Here is a 23,041-nt window from a genome sequence, read left to right on the forward strand (position 1 = left end):
ATGCTTAATTAAATCTAAAACTTGAAATGTATTATTAATTAATATGTATAAGGTATGATGCACTAACATTACTTGTGGTAACAGAGACAGTAAAGAGTATGAGATGAAATACACTGACACTGAAAAAAGAAATAAAGAAAATAAAGAAAAACATACAAAAGAACAAAACAAGTCTACAGCGAACTGACTGATTAATGGATTTTCAAGTAAAAAAGGTCAAAGATATAATTCAGATAAGAAAATCTAATGTAAATGGGAAAAGGAACAGCAACCAGAAAGCAAACAGCACACAGGAGAGAAAAGAGGCTGGAAGCAGCCTCCATGCAGGAACAGAGCAGTTTTACATCAATGGCAAGCATATTTCTTTTTTGTTGTTGCTGTGTTTAACTGAGCGGTTCAGTCCATGCATTATTTAATTTGATGTTGCGTTGGGATATGCGGTTGAAAAGCGAGAATGAACTACACGTTAGGTCAGTAATGGAGAACAGAGCAGCAAAGACTTTATTGTTAACTTGTCACATGCTTTTAAAAAGACTTGAACATGCCTCTGTCTGTAGGAAAATTAGCACGATAAATCCTTTATTTATATTATAATAATTTATATATTATAACTAAAAAGATTTATTCAAGAAAAAACCTCAATTCTGCACTGTACATGAAGCTGAATGTGGGAAAACAGCTGTCAGCTCTGTGGTGTGAAAACTTTATTTTTTCCCCCAAAGCATGTGAATACATTAACACGTGAGAAAGGTGCTGTATTCTCTTCTAAACTTATCTGTGAATGTGACGTTAATAAAGTTATGCGCACGATCCCCTCACAGTTTATTTTTATACATCACATCAAATATATGTTATAATCATTGAAAAGCATTTTAGTATTCAGTGACTTACCTCTTTGTCCCGTGACTTGGAGTTGAATTTGACCGTCTTTAACCTGGCCCTCTCTTTTCTCTCCACCCTGATGATAAAGAAATAACAGAAAAATGTAGATTACAGATGAAGTACTGCCAAAGTGATGCATGAAGCCACCATGACACAGCAGAAAGTTTTATTGTCCCAAATTTTTTTGATTCCATCATATGGTGCATTGCTTTTATTTAAAAAAATAATATGGACCTCGACTGTTAAAATGCATGACTCAAGATAACTGTCACAACCAGGATGGAAGGAGACAGACCCGTATGCAGGATAGCTTCAAATGAAAGGGGTTTAATAAATAATGAAGACAAAACAGAAAGAGACGATAACTAAAACAATACAGATGACGACAATTAACAGGGACTAAACGTAACTAAGGGTAAACGTAACTAATGAATCCGCACTGCTATCGGCAACGCGGCTCACATTTATACATAAGACAATAATTACACAATGAGGAACAGGTATGGAGACAGGGAGGAACAGACGAAAGTGGGGCAGACACTTGATGAGGAACAATAACAAACACACATGGCCGAAGGTCCGGGCTGATCCCTGACAATAACATACTCCACTAACTATGTTTATTATATAATAATCGGAGAAATTCTGTCATTAACTTATTGCAAAGATCAGATTTAGATAGAAAGCAGTTTAATAAACGCAGTGGCTAAACCTGTAAGTCTGTGTATTTCTAATATCTTTATTACGGTTTCACAAAAATTTATCAAATAAGATGCTAGTAATAGGAGAGAATTATATTTTATCTTATAAATCTTAGCTTCTCCTGTTTTAAACATACCTCCAGAACCTTCACCTTTTACTGCTGTAGCCATTGGAGGATAAACCTTGGCTTGTGCTTTGGATCATTGTCATGCTGGAACATCCAAAAGCGTCCTTTGCACAGCTTTTATAGCTATAGAATGCAAATTGTCTGCAAGTATTTACTAATAACATGCTGCATTCTTCTTGCCATTAATTTTTTTTTTTACTAACTTCAATGTGCCACGTTCCTGCTTTATAAAGTTCAACTACTTCCCCATGGTGCATTATCCAGCCAAGTCATTGCATCACCTTATGATCCGAGAAACTCGCTGACTATTTATTCACAGACACTAATTTCAATTACAATGAGTCATGGGTGTGGAAAGTTCCCTTTAATAGCCATTTAAACCTCTGTGTGTCAACCTGTGAGTTTATAAAGTGGCCAAACGTTATCGGATACCTTAACATTTGATTAGGGTTCTTTAGGTGATTTAAGTATCATTAGGTTTTAAAAAGGAGTCAAACAACTATGTGATAATTAATGACTTCACATGATCACTATCCGTAAATGAGAAAAAAATCTTTTGCATTATCAGTCATATTTTTCAAATAAACTGCATATTTTCCAAGTAAACATGTGTGATTGTAACCCTAACCCTATGTCTGTGTGTGTGATTGTGCCCTGTCCATGGTGTACCCTTTTTTGCTCCAAGTCTCCTGAGACTCCTCGTTCCCCACGACCCAGTAGGATAAGTGGTGTAGAGACTGGATGGATGGATGAATGGATAGATGGATGGATGGATGGATGGATGGATGGATGGACATATGTTATGTTTATCAGGTACAAATAGTCATTCTGAATGTTCAGATTGAATGAATAGCAATTGTGTCACTATCAGAATAGGATTAGGAACAGGACTAATTGCCACTTTCTTGGGTAACTAAAATTCAAAAAGCTAGATATTTACTTCTGGATGAGAAACATCCACGCAACAATAAACATTAGAACTATATATAGTGCCGTTCACCATGTAAAAGGCTTTTACTGTGCCAGCAGACAAGTGTCTCAAAACACAACTACTGTACTGCCCCTGTATGGTCAATTAAGACTCAGAAAATAAGTCACTCTTTAATCTTTCCCAAAGCAAACATAAGTACATACGCAAGTACAATAAATCACATCTTTTCAGAGCCTTCCCAGTTTCAAAATAGTGAGCTATCTCACACAGCAGCAAGCACTCTGGTCTGACATCAGAACACATGCAGTGCAGGTGACAGACAGAAGAGCTGCAAAAGCTAATCAGAACTGGGTGAGAAGTCAATTATCAGCTCTCAATCTGCCTCGTCTGGAGACAGAAAGTGAGAGCAAACCAAGCTTCATCACACACAGAAACTAGGCTTTAATTAGACAGAGTTTTAATGTCTTCTTCTTTTGGCTTTTCCCGTTAGGGGTCACCACTGCAAGTCATCTGATTCCACCTAACTCTCTCCTCGGCATCCTCTTCTCTCGTGAATAAACTTGATGTCCTTGATGTCCTTTAACACATGCATATATCTCCTCTTTGACCTTCCTCTTGACCTCTTACCTGGCAGCTCCATCTCCAACATCCTTCTACCAATAAAACCATCTCCCTCCTCTGTACATGTCCAAACCATCTCAATCTAGTCTCTCTGACCTCGTCCCCAAGACAGCCAACCTCAGCTGTCCCTCTGATGTGCTCGTTCCTAATCCTGTGCATCCTCGTCACTCCTAAACAGAACCTCAACATCCTCATCTCTGCTACCTCCATCTCTGCCTCATGTCTTTTTCTCACTGCTACAGTTTCTAACCCATACAACATAGCTGGTCTCACTACTGTCTTGTACACCTTTCCTTTGAGTTTTACTGTCTGCTATTATTGTCATATTATTATTAATATCTTCCTTTAGCTAGCTTAAAGATGATCCTCAAAACAAGAGTGGTGTTAGACATTGGCGTGAAGACGAAGAGTACAAAGAGTTTGCAGTCTCAGTTTATATTCCAGTAATGTACAGGTGACTTTCTGATAAAAACATTAAACAGGAATAGAGTGCAATAATAAATTAGCACAATACATAGAATGCAGCTTGTTACCACAAACAAAGGCAAAAGAGAGTCTTGATATAAGGGTTGGAAGTCCTAGCCAAAGGGTGAAATGAAGGTAGGGTTGTGACAGCAAGGTCACTCAAAGTGAAAAATGGGCTGTCTTCTGTTTCCCACTTTAATTAACAACTCATGTTTGGTAATTATAACATATTCTTGCACTTCCACTTTACCAGACAGAGACACATAAAGCAGATGACTGCTCAATAAAACACTAACCCTAACCCTAGGATGCTAAATGACACCAGATACATTTGGGACTAAATTTTGCTTAAATACATAACCATACTATATATTTAAGGAAACTTAGTCCAAAATGTGTCTGGTATATTACATACTGCAAGATATTACAAGTACTTTCATTTAAGCTCTGTGATGATTTTGCTTATGAAGGGACTGGAGCAATTGTCAGTTGTCACTGTAAGCTGTTCTCACGCTGGATCATAGCAGAGTATTTCTGCTGTTGCCCAGAGTTTAACTGTCGCTTACCACACAGCAGGAGCTAATGGAACTAATCTTCTTTTGCTCAAAGAGTCAAAAACATTCCTCGATGATGGAAAAAGTCAGTCTGAAGTAACTAACCGAAGTTAAGGATTATGCAAAGATTTAGACCTGATTTTTTTTCTTTCTTAACATTATCTGGATCTGTTTCATTTTGGGAGGTTAAAAAGGTATTACTGTATATCTGATGCTGCCTTCTTCTCTAAGGAGAAAGACAATAAATATTTTCTTTAAATAAGCTAATTTAAAAATGAGTATTACCAAAATATCTTCCAAAACTAAAACTGCTCTGCAGAGAGCCACTGGAGATCGGGGGTAAAGGGAATAGGTAAAGACATGAGATGTGGGTCAAGTGAAAGCTGAGTGCTGCAGTACCTCCTTTTGCTGGGAATGACTCCAATATCTCCCACCTCTCCATCTGCGGTGACATTGCGTGCCTGCCACCACTCATCGTCTGAAGCGTTCAGGATGTGCAGGATGTCCCCAAAGTGGAAGTTCAATCCTTGACTCGGGAGACCAGAATCCTTCGTCCTGTCATAGTCGAACAGGGCTCTGGTGCCAGAACGGATAAAACATAGTGAGTTTCAAAACAAGAAAGTGCAATTAAGTCAGTCCCTACGTAGAGTGCTTTAAAAAAACAGTTAAATGTACAGTGATTCTCATGACATTTCAAATTGTAGAATTCACAAACTATAAAATTAAATAACAGCTGGTCCACTAATTCGACTGGTAAAGCTTTCTACTAAGATGTTTCACTGATTATTTTCTACTTCCTAGTTTGCATCGGTTACCATAGTAGTGTCGGTGACATCATCAGCAGATGCAGCAATAAATATAATTTTAGACTAAAATACAAAAGAATGTTCATATAAAGGTAAAAAGCAGGGATGTGATAGCTTAGTGGTTCAAATCGGGATCGATTTCCAATAAAAAAAAACAAACAAAAAAAAAACATTAATGCAGTGTTAGAAATGTCAGTTACTCAAAATTTATTTGCTTTAGAAAAGCGTGTTTTGTTGTCCCTATGTTCAAAATGACATTTTTAGTAAGGTCACAGTCTACAGTGGTGGTTAAAGCCTCATATCAAACTAGACACTCAGGACTCGTCTGAATTTTGAGTATGTCTGTTTTTACATAGCTAACTAAGGGAAATATATTTATAGAAAAGTTAGAAAAATAGTTTCTTTTCACACAAAAGTGTATATCTCAAAGTAAACGGTGATATCCAACCCCCATTTTGCTCTTCATGAGCAGAACTATTTGTTCTTGAGCATCTAAAACTTTAAGGCACTATCAATTCCACAATTCCACTCGACTGCAGACCGTTGTAGAAAGGACATTATTTACATTTACATTATTTACTGTCCAGTGTCACCCAAATGAGTAGGATGCCCTTAAGAGATGCATTAGAACTCAAATGTACAGGTAAGGGTTGATAAAGTTTATAGAACTGTTGTGTAAAAGAAATATGGCACATCCATAGTGTGTTTCTGTGTTTCAAATTTCTCCACTGGGGATTTTAAATAGGTCACTTGTGCTATGCATGTGACTAAGTGTGCATGTGCATTTGTCAGTGAGGTTTGTGCAAGCGCATTCATGTATTTCTAAACTGTCCTGAGTAGCTTCTCTCTGCTCTTTCATCAATAATAAAGTGCAATTTTCATGCATTTCGAATGGAGAAAACCCAGAACATGGAGAAACTTATAAGGAGACTTTAATCAAAGGTGTTCAGTCTTTTTTCTTTTTAATTCATTAAAAGATCAAGATTTTGAGAGCTCTCTTAAAGCTATTTGAGGTTTTCAGTCTTATCCCCTGCAAATTAAAATGAAATAACTAAAATTAAATGACTGTTTTTGCTTTGCACATTGCGATGGACAAATAATCACCTTTACCTTTAAACTTATGTTCTGTTCATGCATCGCTGCATGTCTCCAGTCTCTGTACTATATAGTCGCAGTAGGTGTTCCTAGGTGTTCACTAAAGTAATAAGGTTTATCAGTTGATGGCAGAAATAACATTCCAAATCATTTTTCTAGATGCTAAAATGAAACCTATTGGAGGGAGATTTGGTGTTTGTGTATAAAATTCAGCAGTGTATACATGCTATATAGAGTATATGAAAAGAAGTGTGTGCTCTTTGCCATTGATCGCATACTGTCTTCATGTCCACTGGAAGTCACTGCACCCAGACACTCAGCATTTGCATAAAGTTAAACTTTTTTTTTCAAAATATATCTTGTCATAGGACACTTCTAGCTCACTTCTAGTCACTAATGGTTGCTGTTGCTCATGTTGCTGGAAGTCATGAGCTCTCACTGTAGATATACACTGTATGTGTTAACGTAGTGTAATGTAATGGAATCGATACCTTCGGAAAGGAATGAGATTACAGACATTTACAGGTTTCAGTGATAAAATTCCATACACATGGATTCAAATGTCACACAGAGCTTCCTTCCTGCCTTTAGTGCATTATTCATTAACAACACAATAAAATAGCATATAATCCAAATTTTGTACATTTTATATCATAATATAATATAATATATATATTATATAATATAATATAATATGTTGATTTAACTTTTTCATTCTGTAAATGTATTAAATATATAGTAATATTTTAATGTTATAAGAAATTATAGTACTTTTGGATTTGAAGCTATAATATACTAATGCAATAATTATATGTGTTTTAAACTGAAAAGCCAAAGCCAAATAAAAATAAAATTAGTAGGTCTGTTCTGGAAACAGAAAGCTCTTGTACTAAATTCTTTTTTTCCCCATATGTTGGCACAGACAATAATAACAGATGTCTGTGTCACTAGTGGGGCAGTGAATTTTCTTTTTCCATCATACAGGGTTTATTATGTGAAAAAAAAGAAAAGGGGGAAAAAAACAGATTAGGGCTTACAATATTTGCAGCCTTTGAAATGTAAGCATCCGCTGTTGGGACAGGGTCTGTGACTGGCTAGAAAATAAATCTCTGAAATGTTCGGTCGATGTTGGTCTAATCCTATAAGAGCACGTGTTTAAAAATAAAACTCCCCAAAGCATACTGGACTCTGTACTGTCCCGAGGAATAAAACACAACAGTGTGTGTTTTTACAAGAAAATGATCAACGATGATTATGGCATCATGTCACATGTAACAATGTATGCTTTATTCCTCTTCTACCTCAGCAGTTTATATATACACCTATAGATTGCTGGAATGATTTTCTAACATATTAAATGCCATTGTAAATGTCATTTAGTCAATTGTCTTACATCAGTGCAAAATCTCTCGCAAGCATAAAGAAAATACAGCAGCAATGAACACATTAGCACCAGATTTACTAAAGTCACATATATTTTAAAAGTATATTTAATACTATATTTCTTTAAAGTTGTGCAATGTCCATGAAGTGGAAGATAAACCTGAATGCAGTTATAAATCTTAGAATCTGACAAGAAATCTCTCTTAACTCTCAAGCAAGCCAAGCAAACTCTCTCTGCTTACTAATGACTCTCACCATTTGGGTTTTAATTCTTACTTTCCTTACAAGTATAAGCCTGAGCAATCTGACCAGAAAACACTCTTAGCACTAGCAACAGTCACCGATAAATACAGAGACAGGCAAAGAATAAGTGTAAGAAAAAGCAAGTAATAAAATATGAGATCTAAAACTCAAGATGTCTGGAGTCAGCTTCAAAGAGGATCCTGGTGTTACGAGCCACAATTATGAAAACAGCTATTTAAGAGGATACAGGAAGACAGTGCAGTCTGAAAGCAGGACCAATAATAACTAGAGACTGATCCAAAAGCCATGGATACACATTGTATTCATAAATGCAAACCCAAGCACTTTTGCGCTTCATCTACGCTGAGCATCATTTACACAAGCCGTACAGAACAAAAGCAAGCAGATGGTTCTGGTAATATTGTGTAAGGGATGTTGTGGTATAGGGACAGATGAGGTCTTTATGAAGCAGTTTATGTTTTCCAACAGAAGCAGCAGCAGCAGCATTCCTGACTGGCTTTAATCTGCAGCTGCTCTCTGACCTTCAGCTTCAGCAGCGTCCCTAATAATTTTTATTCATTAATATTCATCTACAGTACAGTGATAACAGTGTGTAAAAAGTTAGGAAAACTGATCATCCATTATCCAGAGCAAGGATGTCTCAGAACACCAAATGCTGGGAACTTCAAATCAGAACACCAATCAAAGTCTTCTTACTGACATTTTCAGTCCAGATTGTATGGTCAATTTTGAAAAGTCTAAATATGATTGTTTCTTCTTTTTTTTTTTTTTTACAGGAAAATAATCAGTGATGGTAATATGATTAATAACTGCAAATACCTAAATGTTTTATTCTTTGTATACGACAGCCATTACAATATGAAAACAATTTTTCATTTACTAAAAATAATAAAATGTAGATTTTATCTGTTCATAGATACATTTAATGCTGTGGAATGTCTGTAAAAGTTAATCTGTGGTTAATTACATTATAGCAGCTACAGTGATGTGAAAGTGTTGGCCCCCTTCCTGATTTTGTATTTTTTAGGATGTTTGTCAATCATTAATGTTTCAGATCATCAAACAAATTTAAATATTAGTCAAAGATAACACAAGTAAACACAACATGCAGTTTTTAAATGAAGGTTTCAATAGGATTCAGGTCAGGACTTTGACTAGGCCACTCCAAAGTCTTCATTTTGTTTTTCTTCAGCCATTCAGAGGTGGACTTGCTGGTGTGTTTTGGATCATTGTCCTGCTGCAAAACCCAAGTTTGCTTCAGCTTGAGGTCATGAACCGATGGCCGCACATTGTCCTTCAGGATTTTTTGGTTGATAGCAGAATTCATGGTTCCATTTATCACAGCAAGTCTTCCAGGTCCTGAAGCAGCAAAGCAGCCCCAGACCATCACACTACCACCAATATATTTTACTTTTGGTATGATGTTCTTTTTCTGAAATGAAGTGTTACTTTTATGCCAGATGTAATGGGACACACAGTTCGACTTTTATCTCGTCAGTCCATAGAGTAACAGGGGGGAAGCAAACACTTTTTCACACAGGGCCATGTAGGTTTGGGTTTTGTTTTCCCTTAATAATAAAAACCTTAATTTAAAAACTGCATGTTGTGTTTACTTGTGTTATCTTTGACTGATATTTAAATTTGTTTGATGATATGCAACAAATTAAAAATCAGGAACACTTTTTCACACTACTGTATAAACAATTTTCTCTCAAAGGTAATGAAAAGTCCTCTATCCTGAAGATTTTCTCATGGACACACATTGAAGAACAGCTTTACCCAAAGCCCTAACACTGGGAACTCCTTCCATAAATGATGAATATGTGTCTCATCACAGAAAATATCAACAATTTCACATTTTTTTGATCCCGCTATACAAGTCCCTGTCCAAACTGTTTCTATAAAATTAATCATCTATAATAATGACCATATTAAAATAAACCTGTCACTAGTTCCAGGGCTGCTGTTAATACCAACCCATCTACTCAACATCTTCTGACCAATCAGATTAAAGACATTTTCTCCTAATGTTTTACAATGTTCTGTTTTATTAATTCTGTTGTTTCAGTGCAAAGTTCTCAAATTAAAATATCTCTTGAAACCAGTTAAAAGGAAACATCAGAATATCTGCAGAAAATGTTTGTAAAGAAAACTGTAAAAATAACACTGGTGATGCAACACAGTGGAGGAAAGGTGACTTAACCATCAGGACAAAGTCACAAGAGGTGCGGTGTAATTATCAGAGAAGCAGGGGAGGTCTCACCTGATGTAGAGCGTCCTCTTCTGGCTGGTTCGGAGTGACCCGGAGCCTGAACTGATACTACTGTTCATCATCTGCTCCCGAAGATCATGGATTTTAGCTTCGAAACGGCTGTATTCTGTATGCATAAAGAAAAAACAAGCAGCGTGAAACATTTGTCCCGCCTGATGCATGATCAACAATTTCTATAGACAGAATGGGGGAGAGAGAGAGAGAGAGGGTGAGAGAGGGAGAGAGAGGGAGAAAGATATTACAAAGATTGTAGTAGATAGTACTCAAACTCAAACCAAATAGTACTTGAAATATTTTTTGTACCTTTAACACACACTTACACCGCTGAGCAGCTCTTACTGATAAAGTAAGAATAAGATCAGACAGATTCATAATAACTGGACGCTGACTCTTATCTACACCATGTGAAAAGGCTGTAGTCTCGCAAGACAGAAAAAGATTTTCTCAATGAATTACTTTAATTGCTTTAACCCAATTTGTTTGTTAATGTTCTTTCATTTTGTCTCGGTGCTCCTTCTTTTTAAGTGTTCTGTTGTGAATCAATACAAACAACAAATGTGAAATATAATACAAGAACATCCGTATTAACTTTGTTATTATTGTGAACAAGAAAAAAAAAACAGAGCAAACAAATCTTTGATCTCCCACAAAACAAATACAAGCCACACAATACTGCAGAATCCACACAGGAACAGGTACATCACAACACATTTAGTCCCCTGTTAAATCCAGTTAGATATAATCATATAATCCTTCATACTCACTTTTCTCTTTGCTCTCTGCAGGTCAAACGGTTTGGATAAAAGTGCGGATGAAAGCGCTGTGAAAGCCTTTCTGCTACTACTCGCTCATGTGTGAGGGGAAAGATGCTGTGGTGCTGAAGGCCAGCTCCCAATTCACGCTTAGCTGAACTATGTGCTCAGGGATGGGTGTGTGCGAGAGAGAGAGAGAGAGAGAGAGAGAGAGAGAGAGAGAGAGAGAGAGAGAGAGAGCTTGGACTCGCTGGTTAGGCGTAAAGCCTCTCTCTGAGAACCTACAGCAGGGCAACACAACAGATGCTAATGAACTACACACGAGCACTCATACCCCTCCCAACTGTGTGTGTGTCTGTGTGTTTCTGCACACCCTCCTCTTCATGTTAAGTGAGTTCTTCTGCATCAATAGTTCAAATTAACACAAAATAACCTCATTCTGCTTATTTCTATCATGTACTTTATTTCTGTTGCAATATACACCATTTAGCACCCAGCCCTCAACAATTGCTATTCACTTCAACAAATTTCAATCCCTAGGGTTCCCTTGGGCTCGACTCTCCCTCCTGTACAGCAATACTATGTACTTTTTCTTTGTGTATTAATAACCCACCGTTGTCTCATCTATGTATATCGTACATTACAGGCACATTTGTCACTTATCATCACTGGCATTGTTTTTTGTTTCACTGTGTTGCTCACTATGTTCCAGGAAATTCATATGAAACTGACTGAGCAGAGTGAGTAACGTCAAAAAAGGTCAATAAATAATCTGGGATTTTAGCATAGAAACCTCTGTAACCCCGCTGCAGAATCCCCAAGAAACCTCTGATTACCACCAGGTCAATGAATCTATTATCTGTTCTATAGAATTTTGGAGGTTCAGTAAAATTATCCAGTAAATAAAGTAATCATCAACTGCTATCTAAAAATGACTATATATACTATGTCCTATATTTGGAGCTTGAAAGGGAACAAATACACTTTTATACACAAACATAATAGCACTCTCAAATGTTTCTCTATACACAATCTCTATAAAACGTATAAACCATAACGTCACACACTGTAGAATTGCAGCAACATCAGATCTATAGTGAAAAATCAATGCAGATGAAACTCACAGCAGAAAACAGCATAAAGATGAAGTGGTTCTCTTGGAGAACAGAGGCTCAGGCAGACCCTCAATCCCTCGGGATTGCACAACATTAGGGAAATGAGAGCAGTGATGCAATATGCTCAAACAGCCAGTCATGGCTCTGCCGCATGTATTTAAGATTAGAGTCATACTCGTATACACTACGATAAAATCCTTCTAATAATTATGTGATGCCTCACATGAACATAAACATATCCAAAGCAAATGATCCTTCTGATGTCAATGTTAAGACATCTGGCAAGCTGAAATTTTCCACTGGACACATAGTGTAAAACAATGTTTCAAGCCCTTAGACAATACACGTGTCAATTGCATTTCTATATGAGCTTCAGGCAGGAGAAAGAGCAACAGGGCACATCAATTAATCTGTTTATAACTATGTCTCCTTTATTCAGTAATCAGTGGTGGGTATGACAATTTACATTTCTGGCATTTAATTTTATCTTGAGAGGGATATTAAATGTTTATTAGTAGTAATAATAATAATAATAATAATAATAATAATAATAATAACAATAATAATAATAATATATGTTGAATAAATAAATAAGTTTAGTTTGAGCTTAGAGCTACAGAAATCGCCCACGAAGACCACACCCCATCTCAGCCACACTTCCTCTCTCAGTCATCCCCACTCACAGACACACCAACTCTTAGCCACACCCCCTCTAAATCACACCTCCTCTTAGCCAGACCCCCTCTCAGTCATACCAGTCTTAGCCACACCCCCTCAGTCATACCTCATCTTAGCCACACCCACTCTTAGTCACACCCACTCCCTGTCACACCCACTCTTAGTCACACCCACTCCCTGTCACACCCACTCTTAGTCACACCCCCTCCCAGACACAGCTCATCTTAGCCACACCCCCTTTCAGACACATCCACTCTTAGTCTCACACACTCCCAGTCACACCCACTCTTAGTCACACCCTCTCCCTGTCACACCCACTCTTAGTCACACCCCCTCCCAGCCACAGCTCCTAAAGCACACACCTCACTCAAGTAATCTCTCTCTCATGCAAGCAAAGCAAACTCCCTTGCTTACTAATAACACTTCTTTGACATGGTTGCTCATTAACTTCTTTTTCTTTATAAATACCTCACAGTTTGTAACCTACAATGTATTATATGATGAAATATAAGAACATGCAAAAATACACACAACACTCAATTCCTGTGGAGTTCTTCACTCACATAAGAACTTCACTTATGTGCAAATGAAAGTAAAATAAACTTCAAAGGTAAACAGTCATGGCTGGTGTGAAATGTTAGATAAAACCGTATGAGTACTTGACTGGCTGCATGATGTGATGCTAAACATGACGTTTGATGTGATGAATCTGTTGTGAATTAGCTGCATTTTAAAAATTAACAATACCAGCTCTGACTTTAAAAGTGCATGGCTGATGAGAGCACAAGAGATGATATGCATAGATCATTAATTAATGCTGAATCACAAATGCAATCTGACTGCATTCACACATTCGAATGTTTCGCGTGAGAAAAAGAAATGGCCAAAGGCAAAGAGATAGAGGGCAGAACTTTGCTAAACAAACCCACCAATCCCAGGCTAAGAGCACTGCAGAGCTTCAGCTAGCCAGAAGAGACAACTAATCCTTTCCAGATTACAGACAATGCCCTGGATATACACAAGAGCTTGAGGAGGAAAGAGCATTTATCCATCAAAATGAAATGATTAGAGCATGCTGTCATCCAAATGACATTAAAATACAATCTACTAAATGATCAATAACACTTTTTCTTAAATAGCTCTTGTATTTAGGCAAAATGAACCAGTGTTGTGGCAGTATTTGGGTAAGAAGCAGCAGAGATCTTTCCAATGAATATGGCAGTAGAAAATTCTGGAAATAAACGTGATGATGAAATTGACAGTAATCTGAAAAGATCTAAGTTTCAGTACAAACCTTTAAGATGAAGCAGGACATAACATTACGATAATGTAGCTTTATTTTTATAGAAGGTCATTCTTTTTAACAGTTATTCTTTCATAAACATCAGTGAACGAGAATATATTCATTTCAGAGCAAAGGCAAAGTGATCTTGTATAATCGTCTTTGGTAGCTTGTAGTAGTAGTAATGCAATGCAAGAGCCCATCTTCTTCACACAAAATATTGACTAATGCTTTACTCATCTCCTTTACACATAAAAGAAAATTTTGCCTGAGTGTGACAGGGCTGTGAAATCTCAGCGCTGCTGCTGCTAATGCATTTCAACACATGATCGTCATGATCACACATTTTTTAAATAGCCCAGAGACAGGCATACTGAGAGAAGGAAATTTCCCCCCTAAAAATTCCTGGTGAATATGCAGTTTAATGCTGTGTTCTGACTGTATCTGCTTTCTGTAATATACAGAAATAACCTCTAAAACAATAAATTTGCACAAACAATGCATTTTCTTGCATTCACATTATTAGATTATACCCTTAATTAAACCCTTAAACCCTGTTTTATCTCAGTAGTACTATGTGTTTAAATAAGTCAGGATCTACTAACAGTAAATCAGAACAAAAAGGCAGCTCTAGACTTCACAAGGAGATGAGAGTGCCACTGAAGTACCGATCCTCAATGCCATTTAGTTTCTCAGATCAAAGTGCTTTTGAGGGTTGGGTTTGCTCTGCTTGTCTACAGACAAAAAAACAGGGCTCTTAGCAGGTGGCAAGGCTTCTGATAAAAAGATAAACATAAAAGGACTTGCTTCATTAGAGAAAGTAAAAAAATAATGTAGTAGTAATGTAGTAATAATGATAAAAAAAAAGACAGTAAAAATTTAACGCTATGAATTCATCCTGAAGACCGTCCATATGGGGATTTCCTGCATGATCAGGCATTCAAGCACAGCTCGTGGTTTGTAAAGTAAAACAGCAGCATTGTTCCACTGCAGATCTCCCACAGGAGAAAGGCTAAAGCCTCCACACACCTGAGCCCACACTCAGCTCAGCCAGCGCAACAGTGCTAAGAGTGCTAATGAAACGCTATGGAGTCAAGCGTCAAACCTCCATATGTGATTCTGTGGTTCTGTTCCTGACACAACATTCACACAATAATGTAGACAAACTATACTTTTTAGCTATGATTGACAGGATAACTGGCATCTTATTAAAACATTAGGATAGCATCTTTTAAATAGAGTGAGCATGCTGAGGTACAAATGGAAATATCTTAGCAAGGACAATTTATCATAACCAAACCACAGTAAAAAAAAAAAAAAAAAGCTGTAATTATCACTGTAATTATACAAATGATAACTGAAAATGACAGATAAAGATGCAATAATGACCCCAAGAAACCTAAAATATTCACCTTGTTTTAAAATGAAAACTACTACAGTAAATACTTTTCGGTATTACTCCCTCTTTATTTATCCCTCTTCTTCGACAAACTGAAGGCATCAGAAATACAAAAGAAAGTGTGAGAAGAGAAAATGGCATAAACGAATCTCCCTACAGTGTTGACTTCTGCCCCATGCACCATGCTGTCTCATGGCTTACAAAAATAGCTATGATTACACAGCCCTCTAGAAGCCTCTGATTCTGTCCAAGCCTGGCGGGAGATAAGACTTTGGTGTACCAATTCCTTTGGTAAGCAGAGAATAATGTATAAACCTGAGCTGGCCGAAAGAGGAGAGGTATGGTCAAAGGAAGCCAGGTTCAGGAGCCTTGCTAAGACCACAGCTTTTACCAAACTTCATCCAACTTCGGCACAAATAAGCAAGCACTCAGACACAAGCACAACATTGCTGTGAAAGGACCATGTGTGCATACCTTTAATTAGATCACAGCGGACGTCTCTAGCCAAAGCTCTGCTGGACCACCACGTGACCCGTGGCATTCTCGTACACACGGCTTCCACAAGGCCTGCATCTCTTCATTAAAGCAAGGCTTCAGCACTTCCCAGGGTTTAAAAACGAATCTGATCCAAGTCACGACATAAACACCAAATGGAGCCGTAGCAATCCTCGGCCACCTGGTCCTCAGTGTCCACTATAATCAAACCATCGAGCTCACAGCGTGACTAAAAATAGACAAATCTCACTTATTTTTTGCTAATTCCAGGTACCATCCAGGTTACTGCAAAACTATTATCATTTAAAGCATTATTGAATTTGATTGTCTAAATGAATGCACATCTCTTTTTCCTATCAGCAGCAGCAAAACTTTGTCTTCTTCATTTCTCTATCAATGGACATTATACTATACATGAAATAGCTTTCTACTTCATTCTGTAATTAACAAATAAACACACTTTACCATTCAGATCACAATGAGCCTGAAACAATCTGTAAAAACATTCAATCTGGCTTTTTTGGGACTGTATATTGTAACAAAGGTTTCTGATTAATATGAATGCTCAGAATTTAACCGACATTAAATGTATTTGTTTCATAACTTTAATCCACTGTGGTTACAACTTGACAACAATCTTTTTTAAGAATATAAAGTAATAGTCCAGGTCCAGGCATGTGCAGAAGCAACAGGGGAAACCACTGACTGTAAAAATAAAAACACCATTATGTCAAGAGCATCCTTAGTGTGTGTGAATGAGTTAGGGCTCTGAAAAAAATTGTAAATATTGATTATGGGGAGAACTGGATTAGGTGTTGGGGCCACTATGAGTGACTGCCCACCTATTATTTGTACAAGCCCAACTTAATATAATTGGCTAGAACCGGCCGTGCCTAGAAATCATTACAGTATGATGTATCTGTGCAGAAGAGCAAAGACACACAGCACTGATTGTGTTGAAATGATGTTCATTATGATTGCATTGGGAAATATACCTGGGATTAGCACAAGACAGTTTTTATGATTACAGCAGCAGTTCAAGGGTTTAAGGCTACAGTATTGAGGTGAGAATATACACTGAAGCAAGGATAAGACTTAAATACAAATAGTTTATGTGCAAATATTTAGCACACCCTTCACAGCAACATTTATAGCATTCACAGCACCAAAAAGATTTAACAACAACAAAATCAGCAAAAATTATAACAAACATGGAAACACTTCTATCAGCGATCTACAACGAGAATAAATGTTATTATTTCAGCCATACCAACACTTCATTTAGAATTAAGTGGGACAGGAGAAAACACAACATAGTCTCAAAATTATGCCAAAAAGGCTACCACACTATCTACTGAATTTTTAGCATAACTCAGCTGAGCTTCAACAAAACTTGAACACTTGAAACTTGAAAACTTTGACTGCAAAGCTACAGTAACGATCTAACGTAGAAGAGCACAGAAAGTTATTATGTACGAGTGTCTGGTGTGTTGCATGTAAACTAAATGTTCATTGAGCAAGTGTGAGCAAAAGTGATTCCTCCCACAATATTTATTGTAGATTCCAATTCAGATTTTGTACCATTTGTAAATGGGGCAGGGAGAATGCTGCACAACATGTAGAATGACAACCAAAGTGAATTTACAGAATATAAATAGATGTGAATGATGGAGACATTTTGAAGATGTCTTGAATCGCTGATATAGAGTATATGCTCCTATGGACAAGCCACTGCTGCTACCCAGGGTACAACATAATGCAATGTACACCCTACCTAGTGATCTGCAGTCAATATGCATTTCAGTCAGGAAGAGAGCTAAACGTAACTTGGTAAAAATTCAGTTTATATCTTTATATTCTCAATGTACTCTATAAGGGATAATCTTAAATGCATACATATACAACATACCTCTACTTTTAGTCACCAATTCCCTATCACTACATTTCCTCCACTCGATTATTTTCTTTTTCTCTGTTTTATCGCGATGTACGTTGAAACTTAATTAAAGTAAAGATAAAACCAGAATTAAACATGAGACCATTTGTTTATGGCTTGAATTAATATTCAAGTAGGAATGTTTGGTGAATATCCTGTTTTAGTAGCTGCTATACATTTTCTGTTTCTTTACCTTCAAAATGATCAATGTTTCTGCTGAATAATTGCAGAAAACTGTAGGACAAGAGTTTTGTAGTTTTTATTTCCTAAGTGTCACTTTCTAAAATGTACATTTGGTGAAAACTATCCAAAAGGGAATAATTAAGATTAACATCAATTATTAACATCCTTATTTTACATGATTTTAATAGAATCTGCAGACTATAAATGTTAACAGTCACTCAGATGTTTATACAGCCATTTCTGTTGATTTGTTATGGCCACCGGCGATCCTATTTTAAAGGAGGTTTGGTGTCGGGGTCCTGCTTAGACAATTATCTGCCGGGACATTAGGGGACGTTCCAGCAGTTTGTGTGTATTGCGCCATGTTTTTTTGTTTTCGCTCTGTGCTCATGGGTTTGCCCTGCCTCCTTCCTGCCTCTGCGAGGTTAGTTTTCCTATTTATACCTGTTGTCTTGTGTGTGGTTTTGCAGCTTTCGTCTCCTGGTTTTGTTTCCTGTGTTTTTAGTTATTGGTTTCATGCATGTTATGTGTTGTAGTTTTGTTGTTTTAAAATAAATTCCCTGTTTATTTTGGAATCTTCGCATTTGGGTTTGGATTCTGGGGTTGGCGGCTTTTATTTTGCTTTTCATAAGCAGTTTTTCATTTTAAACATACTAATGATAATAATAAATAATGTAATCTCCTCATGGAGGACATATGATTTGTAACAGTTCTGTCAGGAGCTTGGGCGGTTCTTGGCCAGACCACTAGGGGGCTGGCAGGTGTCTTCTCATCACCCATGATACAATAGCTATGTGAGCGGTGCAACGCTCTTACCTGGAAAATGTGTCCACCATTTCACCTGTTACTTGTTCAACTTGATTAGTTTGTCTATATATATATATATATATATATATATATATATATATATATATATATATATATATATATATATATGCTTGTCTTGTTTTCTGTGAGTTATTGTCTTTGTCACAGCGATGTGATTGTCGTTGTGTTTACCAGGTTAATGTTGCTATAGTTCTTTGTGAATTGTTGCTATGTTTAGATTTTGTTTGACAAGTTTAAGTTTGGTTCATGTCTTTATTAATAAAACTATGTATGCACTGGAATCCTGCATTTGGGTCTGATTCTCTACTGCGGGCAGTCAGCCTACCTTGGAGATCCAAGTTCGATCCCTGACATTTACGGTGTACGTCCGCAAACGTTAAAGGTTCCAAACTGGTAGAACTTTATGTGATGATCAAGTTTAATGGTGTCCACAAATGCTTTGTCATTTTTTGTGTCCATTTTATGATTTGCTGGACCCCATCCACCTATGTTTCTGTGGTAAAACTCTTTGGTTTCCCCTGTATTTATGAAGGCAAATGAATCTTACATGTATGTATATATTAAGAAAAAAAAATCAAATGCAAAAGGAACTCCCTGAAGACTGAGAACGATACAAAAGCCTTTTAAAAAAATTGTAGTGTCATTATTTTATCTATTGTTTGAAGCTGCTAACAGCTAAGGTGTTTCTGAGAGAAAACTATTTTTGGTTTAATGAATAATCAGGACCTCAATGTGATTTTGCACAGCAATATATATTGCACAAACAACTGCACACATCTCCACTTTACTACAGTCATACTGTTTCTGCCATTGATCGGTCTCTATATTGTTGTATATTATCTATATTTTCTCTTTCCTACCTGTAAAGGTAAACTCTATTTTTATTGCAAATTTAGTTTTTATTCTATTTTTATGTCATGGACAGTCGTAAAAAGCATTGCACCACATGTCATACTGTGTGTGGGTGTGTAAGTAATCAATAAAATTAGCATTTGTACCTGAAAAAGAATTTCATTTTACATTAATTACATTTCACAAATTACATTTCACATAACAATGTTTGCTCATTTCTTAAAGGGAAACTTTAAGAATATTTCTGGAGTTAAAACATATTATATTCACCCTCTGGTCTGTACTGAGCCACTAAGGTGACAGTCTGACCAGCATTCTTTAAAGCAGCAGCAGCCTGCTCATGAGTAGCAGTGCGAAGATCCACTCCATTCACCTGCAACACACACATACACACACACGCATTGTTAATGAGGACATGACACAAAAAGATACTTGTAATAGTGGCTGATATAATTGTCTCTCTATGCTTCTTACAGAGATGATGCGGTCTCCCTTCCTCAGTTCTCCACAGAGATCAGCAGGTCCTCCAGCCAGGATAAAGGAGATGAAGATGCCCTCTCCATCCTCTCCACCCACAATGTTGAATCCAAGCCCCGTAGAGCCGCGGTGTAGCATCACCTTCCGAGGCTCCCTGGTAAGACGAGACAGCAAGATGGACAGGGTTACGGTTATTAAACAAGTGCCACATGTCAGCATGCGTGATTAAAACCAAATGTATGTGTGGTTCTATGTACTGTAGGACCAAGATCATTTGTGAGGTCAGTGCTCTGTGCTGCGTTCGTACAATCTATCCTGACACTATGTTATAGACCTCGCTTTGTGAAACTGTAACAATACAGTCTGGGGAAGGTTTCCAATTATTTGAATACTTTGTGTATAATGCTGTTATTGTGGCAGTATATCAAAGCTGTAAACAGTCAAATCAACTATTTACATTATTATTAGCTTGTCTGCATGAACAAACATGTCTGGTTGGAGTGTATGTAAATGTGTGTGTATGTAGCTATTACTATAAGTAATAATAATGCACACAGGTGAAAACAGCCGTTGCCTTATAAATGTATTCTGATGCAACAAACATGTGGTTGTTTGTGTTCTGACAATTTATGTCTCCCTCTGCTGAGCATTCATGACATAAAATAAACAGCCATTCAGCTTTAACGAGACATAACTGGAGTACATAAAGAAATATTTTGCCCTTTCCCCTTAATTAAATAACCTACAATTAACCAGAAACACAAATGTTTATGTAAGAACTAGATAAATAACTAAATTAAGAGCCTAAAGGAGAATTGTTCCCCCTGAGCCTCTAGATGGCAGTACAACCACATGATTTCTCCTTATTCTCCTTCTAACATGTTCACTTCAAAAATCCACCATGAAAATAATCTCCATAAACAGAAGTGCAAAGAATTGAATGGATGTCCTTACATAACATACCTTAATGGTGTAACAAGTCTCGGAGTTCAAAGGAGTTAAATTTCATGTACTGTCTGGTCTTATGTAGTGCACTCAATGTTTTTTTTCTAGTTTAATTTAAATAAGTGACATATTTGATGACGGCACGTTTCCGATAACAAATCCCTCCATTAAAGTGGATTAAGGATGGTAAAGCAGTGTGTTTGATATGAACCCGTCCCCAACCCCCCTACCATCACCAGAACAAACACAGCTCAGCCATCTGTGGCCATGCTGATTAGCAGCTCATATGAAAAAATTCTTTATAAAATGGCATGCATAGTACACTGTACACTATAAAGTAATAGGCTGCACTCAAATTCAAGATCATAAAGAGGTCTATATTCTCATGCAATCCTCACATGTGAATACTGCTGTAGATAGATAGATAGATAGATAGATAGATAGATAGATAGATAGATAGATAGATAGATAGATAGATAGACAGACAGACAGACAGACAGACAGACAGACAGACAGACAGACAGATAGATAGATAGATAGATAGATAGATAGATAGATAGATAGATAGATAGATAGATAGATAGATAGACATGGATAGATAGATAGATAGATAGATAGATAGATAGATAGATAGATAGATAGATAGATAGATAGATAGATAGATAGATAGATAGATAGATAGATAGATGTGCAATGGAACAAGTGCAGATAAATCTGTCAGCATATTTACTGACAGTTATGACAGGTAATAAGTGCATAAGAATAGTGTGTGAAAATAGGAAAATGTGGCAGTTGTATTGACAGTACATGTCGCAAAAATATGTCTTTGCAAATGTGTGCATTGTGTACAATGTATGAATAACCAAGAAATATACAGATAATATACAGATGTAACCTAGGGTAAGCAATGAATGTATAGTTATATACAATTCTAATTGGTAGAAAAAGATGTGAATTGTTATTATAGACAGTGACATATTAGTGAGACAGCAGGTTCCTAGTGGTCTAGTGTAGAGTTCAGTAAGTTTATTGTGGGGGGGGGGGGGGGGGGGATCTGGCTCTGAATCTGCTGGTTTTGGTGTAGATATATGTAAACTCCTAATGAATCTATGATTCATTCTTTACAATAAATTAGTCATTACCCAAAGATAACACAATCCCTCAGTTCTTTAGTACCTGCTAAAGCCTGCAAAATTCCTTGTGCTTTACTCATGATTCATTCCTCATATGCAGTGCCTTATGGACTTCATACATTTTTAAAAACTTAATTGCCTTTACCATAAAGCACTTAACATAAATCGGTATCACCCGCTGTAAATGAATATAAATGAATTTATGAGCATAATGTATGAACATAATTATTTCACCTTTTTATCCAGCACAGGCCTAACAGAGTGGAATTAGGTAGCCAAGATTTCTACAAAATTAAAAATGAATGACCCTGAACATATCTTAAATTTAATTATCATTTTGTCTAACAGGGTAGAATGTGCATTAGCAGACCATGTAGGATGACATGAATATATATATTTCAGGGCAGGTATATTAAAATTAAATGTTCATACAAAAACTGAATTTAATGTATTTAATACCTGGCTACTTTGTTAATCTTATGATAGATTTTTTAGAAAGCAACATCTTGGACATAGAGACATGACAAAACCAAAAAGTATTGGTTGTTGTTGTTAACTGCATTAACAATAAAATTTACATTCAATTATATGTCTTTGTATAAAAATGTCTAGAAATATGCAACTGTTATTGGGGAATAATGTGTTTTATAATGAATCTGTATTACAGTCAGTACAAAGAATGAACCTTACTGTATAGTAAACAGCTAATGTTTCTGCTAGTAAACCGTTTTCATGGCTAATTTGTAGTAAAGGATACTGTTTGTAAAATATGTATGTATGGCTGTTTAAATACACTACACCAGTGTGCAACAGAGAGCAATGAGGTCCACTAGACATTGATAAAGTGCACACTGAGAGCACTAA

The 23,041-nt window shown here is 36.7% G+C and overlaps 1 protein-coding gene across 8 annotated transcripts in view; it reads right to left on the reverse strand.

Moving 5' to 3' along the window:
* Window positions 1-23,041, reverse strand: part of dlg1a (discs large MAGUK scaffold protein 1a) — a 115,103-nt gene that overhangs the window by 8,153 nt on the left and 83,909 nt on the right. For 7 of the 8 annotated variants that reach the window (XM_027146842.2, XM_027146841.2, XM_027146845.2 and 4 more), the window contains 5 exons: window positions 20,097-20,253; window positions 19,893-19,995; window positions 10,094-10,208; window positions 4,682-4,858; window positions 892-958 (listed from right to left, as the gene is read on the reverse strand). In XM_027146842.2, coding sequence (XP_027002643.1) covers window positions 892-958; window positions 4,682-4,858; window positions 10,094-10,208; window positions 19,893-19,995; window positions 20,097-20,253 — 619 coding nt within the window. Of the gene's footprint in view, window positions 1-891; window positions 959-4,681; window positions 4,859-10,093; window positions 10,209-10,866; window positions 11,084-19,892; window positions 19,996-20,096; window positions 20,254-23,041 lie in introns of those variants that run through there. The other variant, XM_027146846.2, reaches the window with a different exon arrangement.

This window comes from Tachysurus fulvidraco, chromosome 5, assembly GCF_022655615.1.
Source record: "Tachysurus fulvidraco isolate hzauxx_2018 chromosome 5, HZAU_PFXX_2.0, whole genome shotgun sequence".
Lineage (NCBI taxonomy): Eukaryota > Metazoa > Chordata > Actinopteri > Siluriformes > Bagridae > Tachysurus > Tachysurus fulvidraco.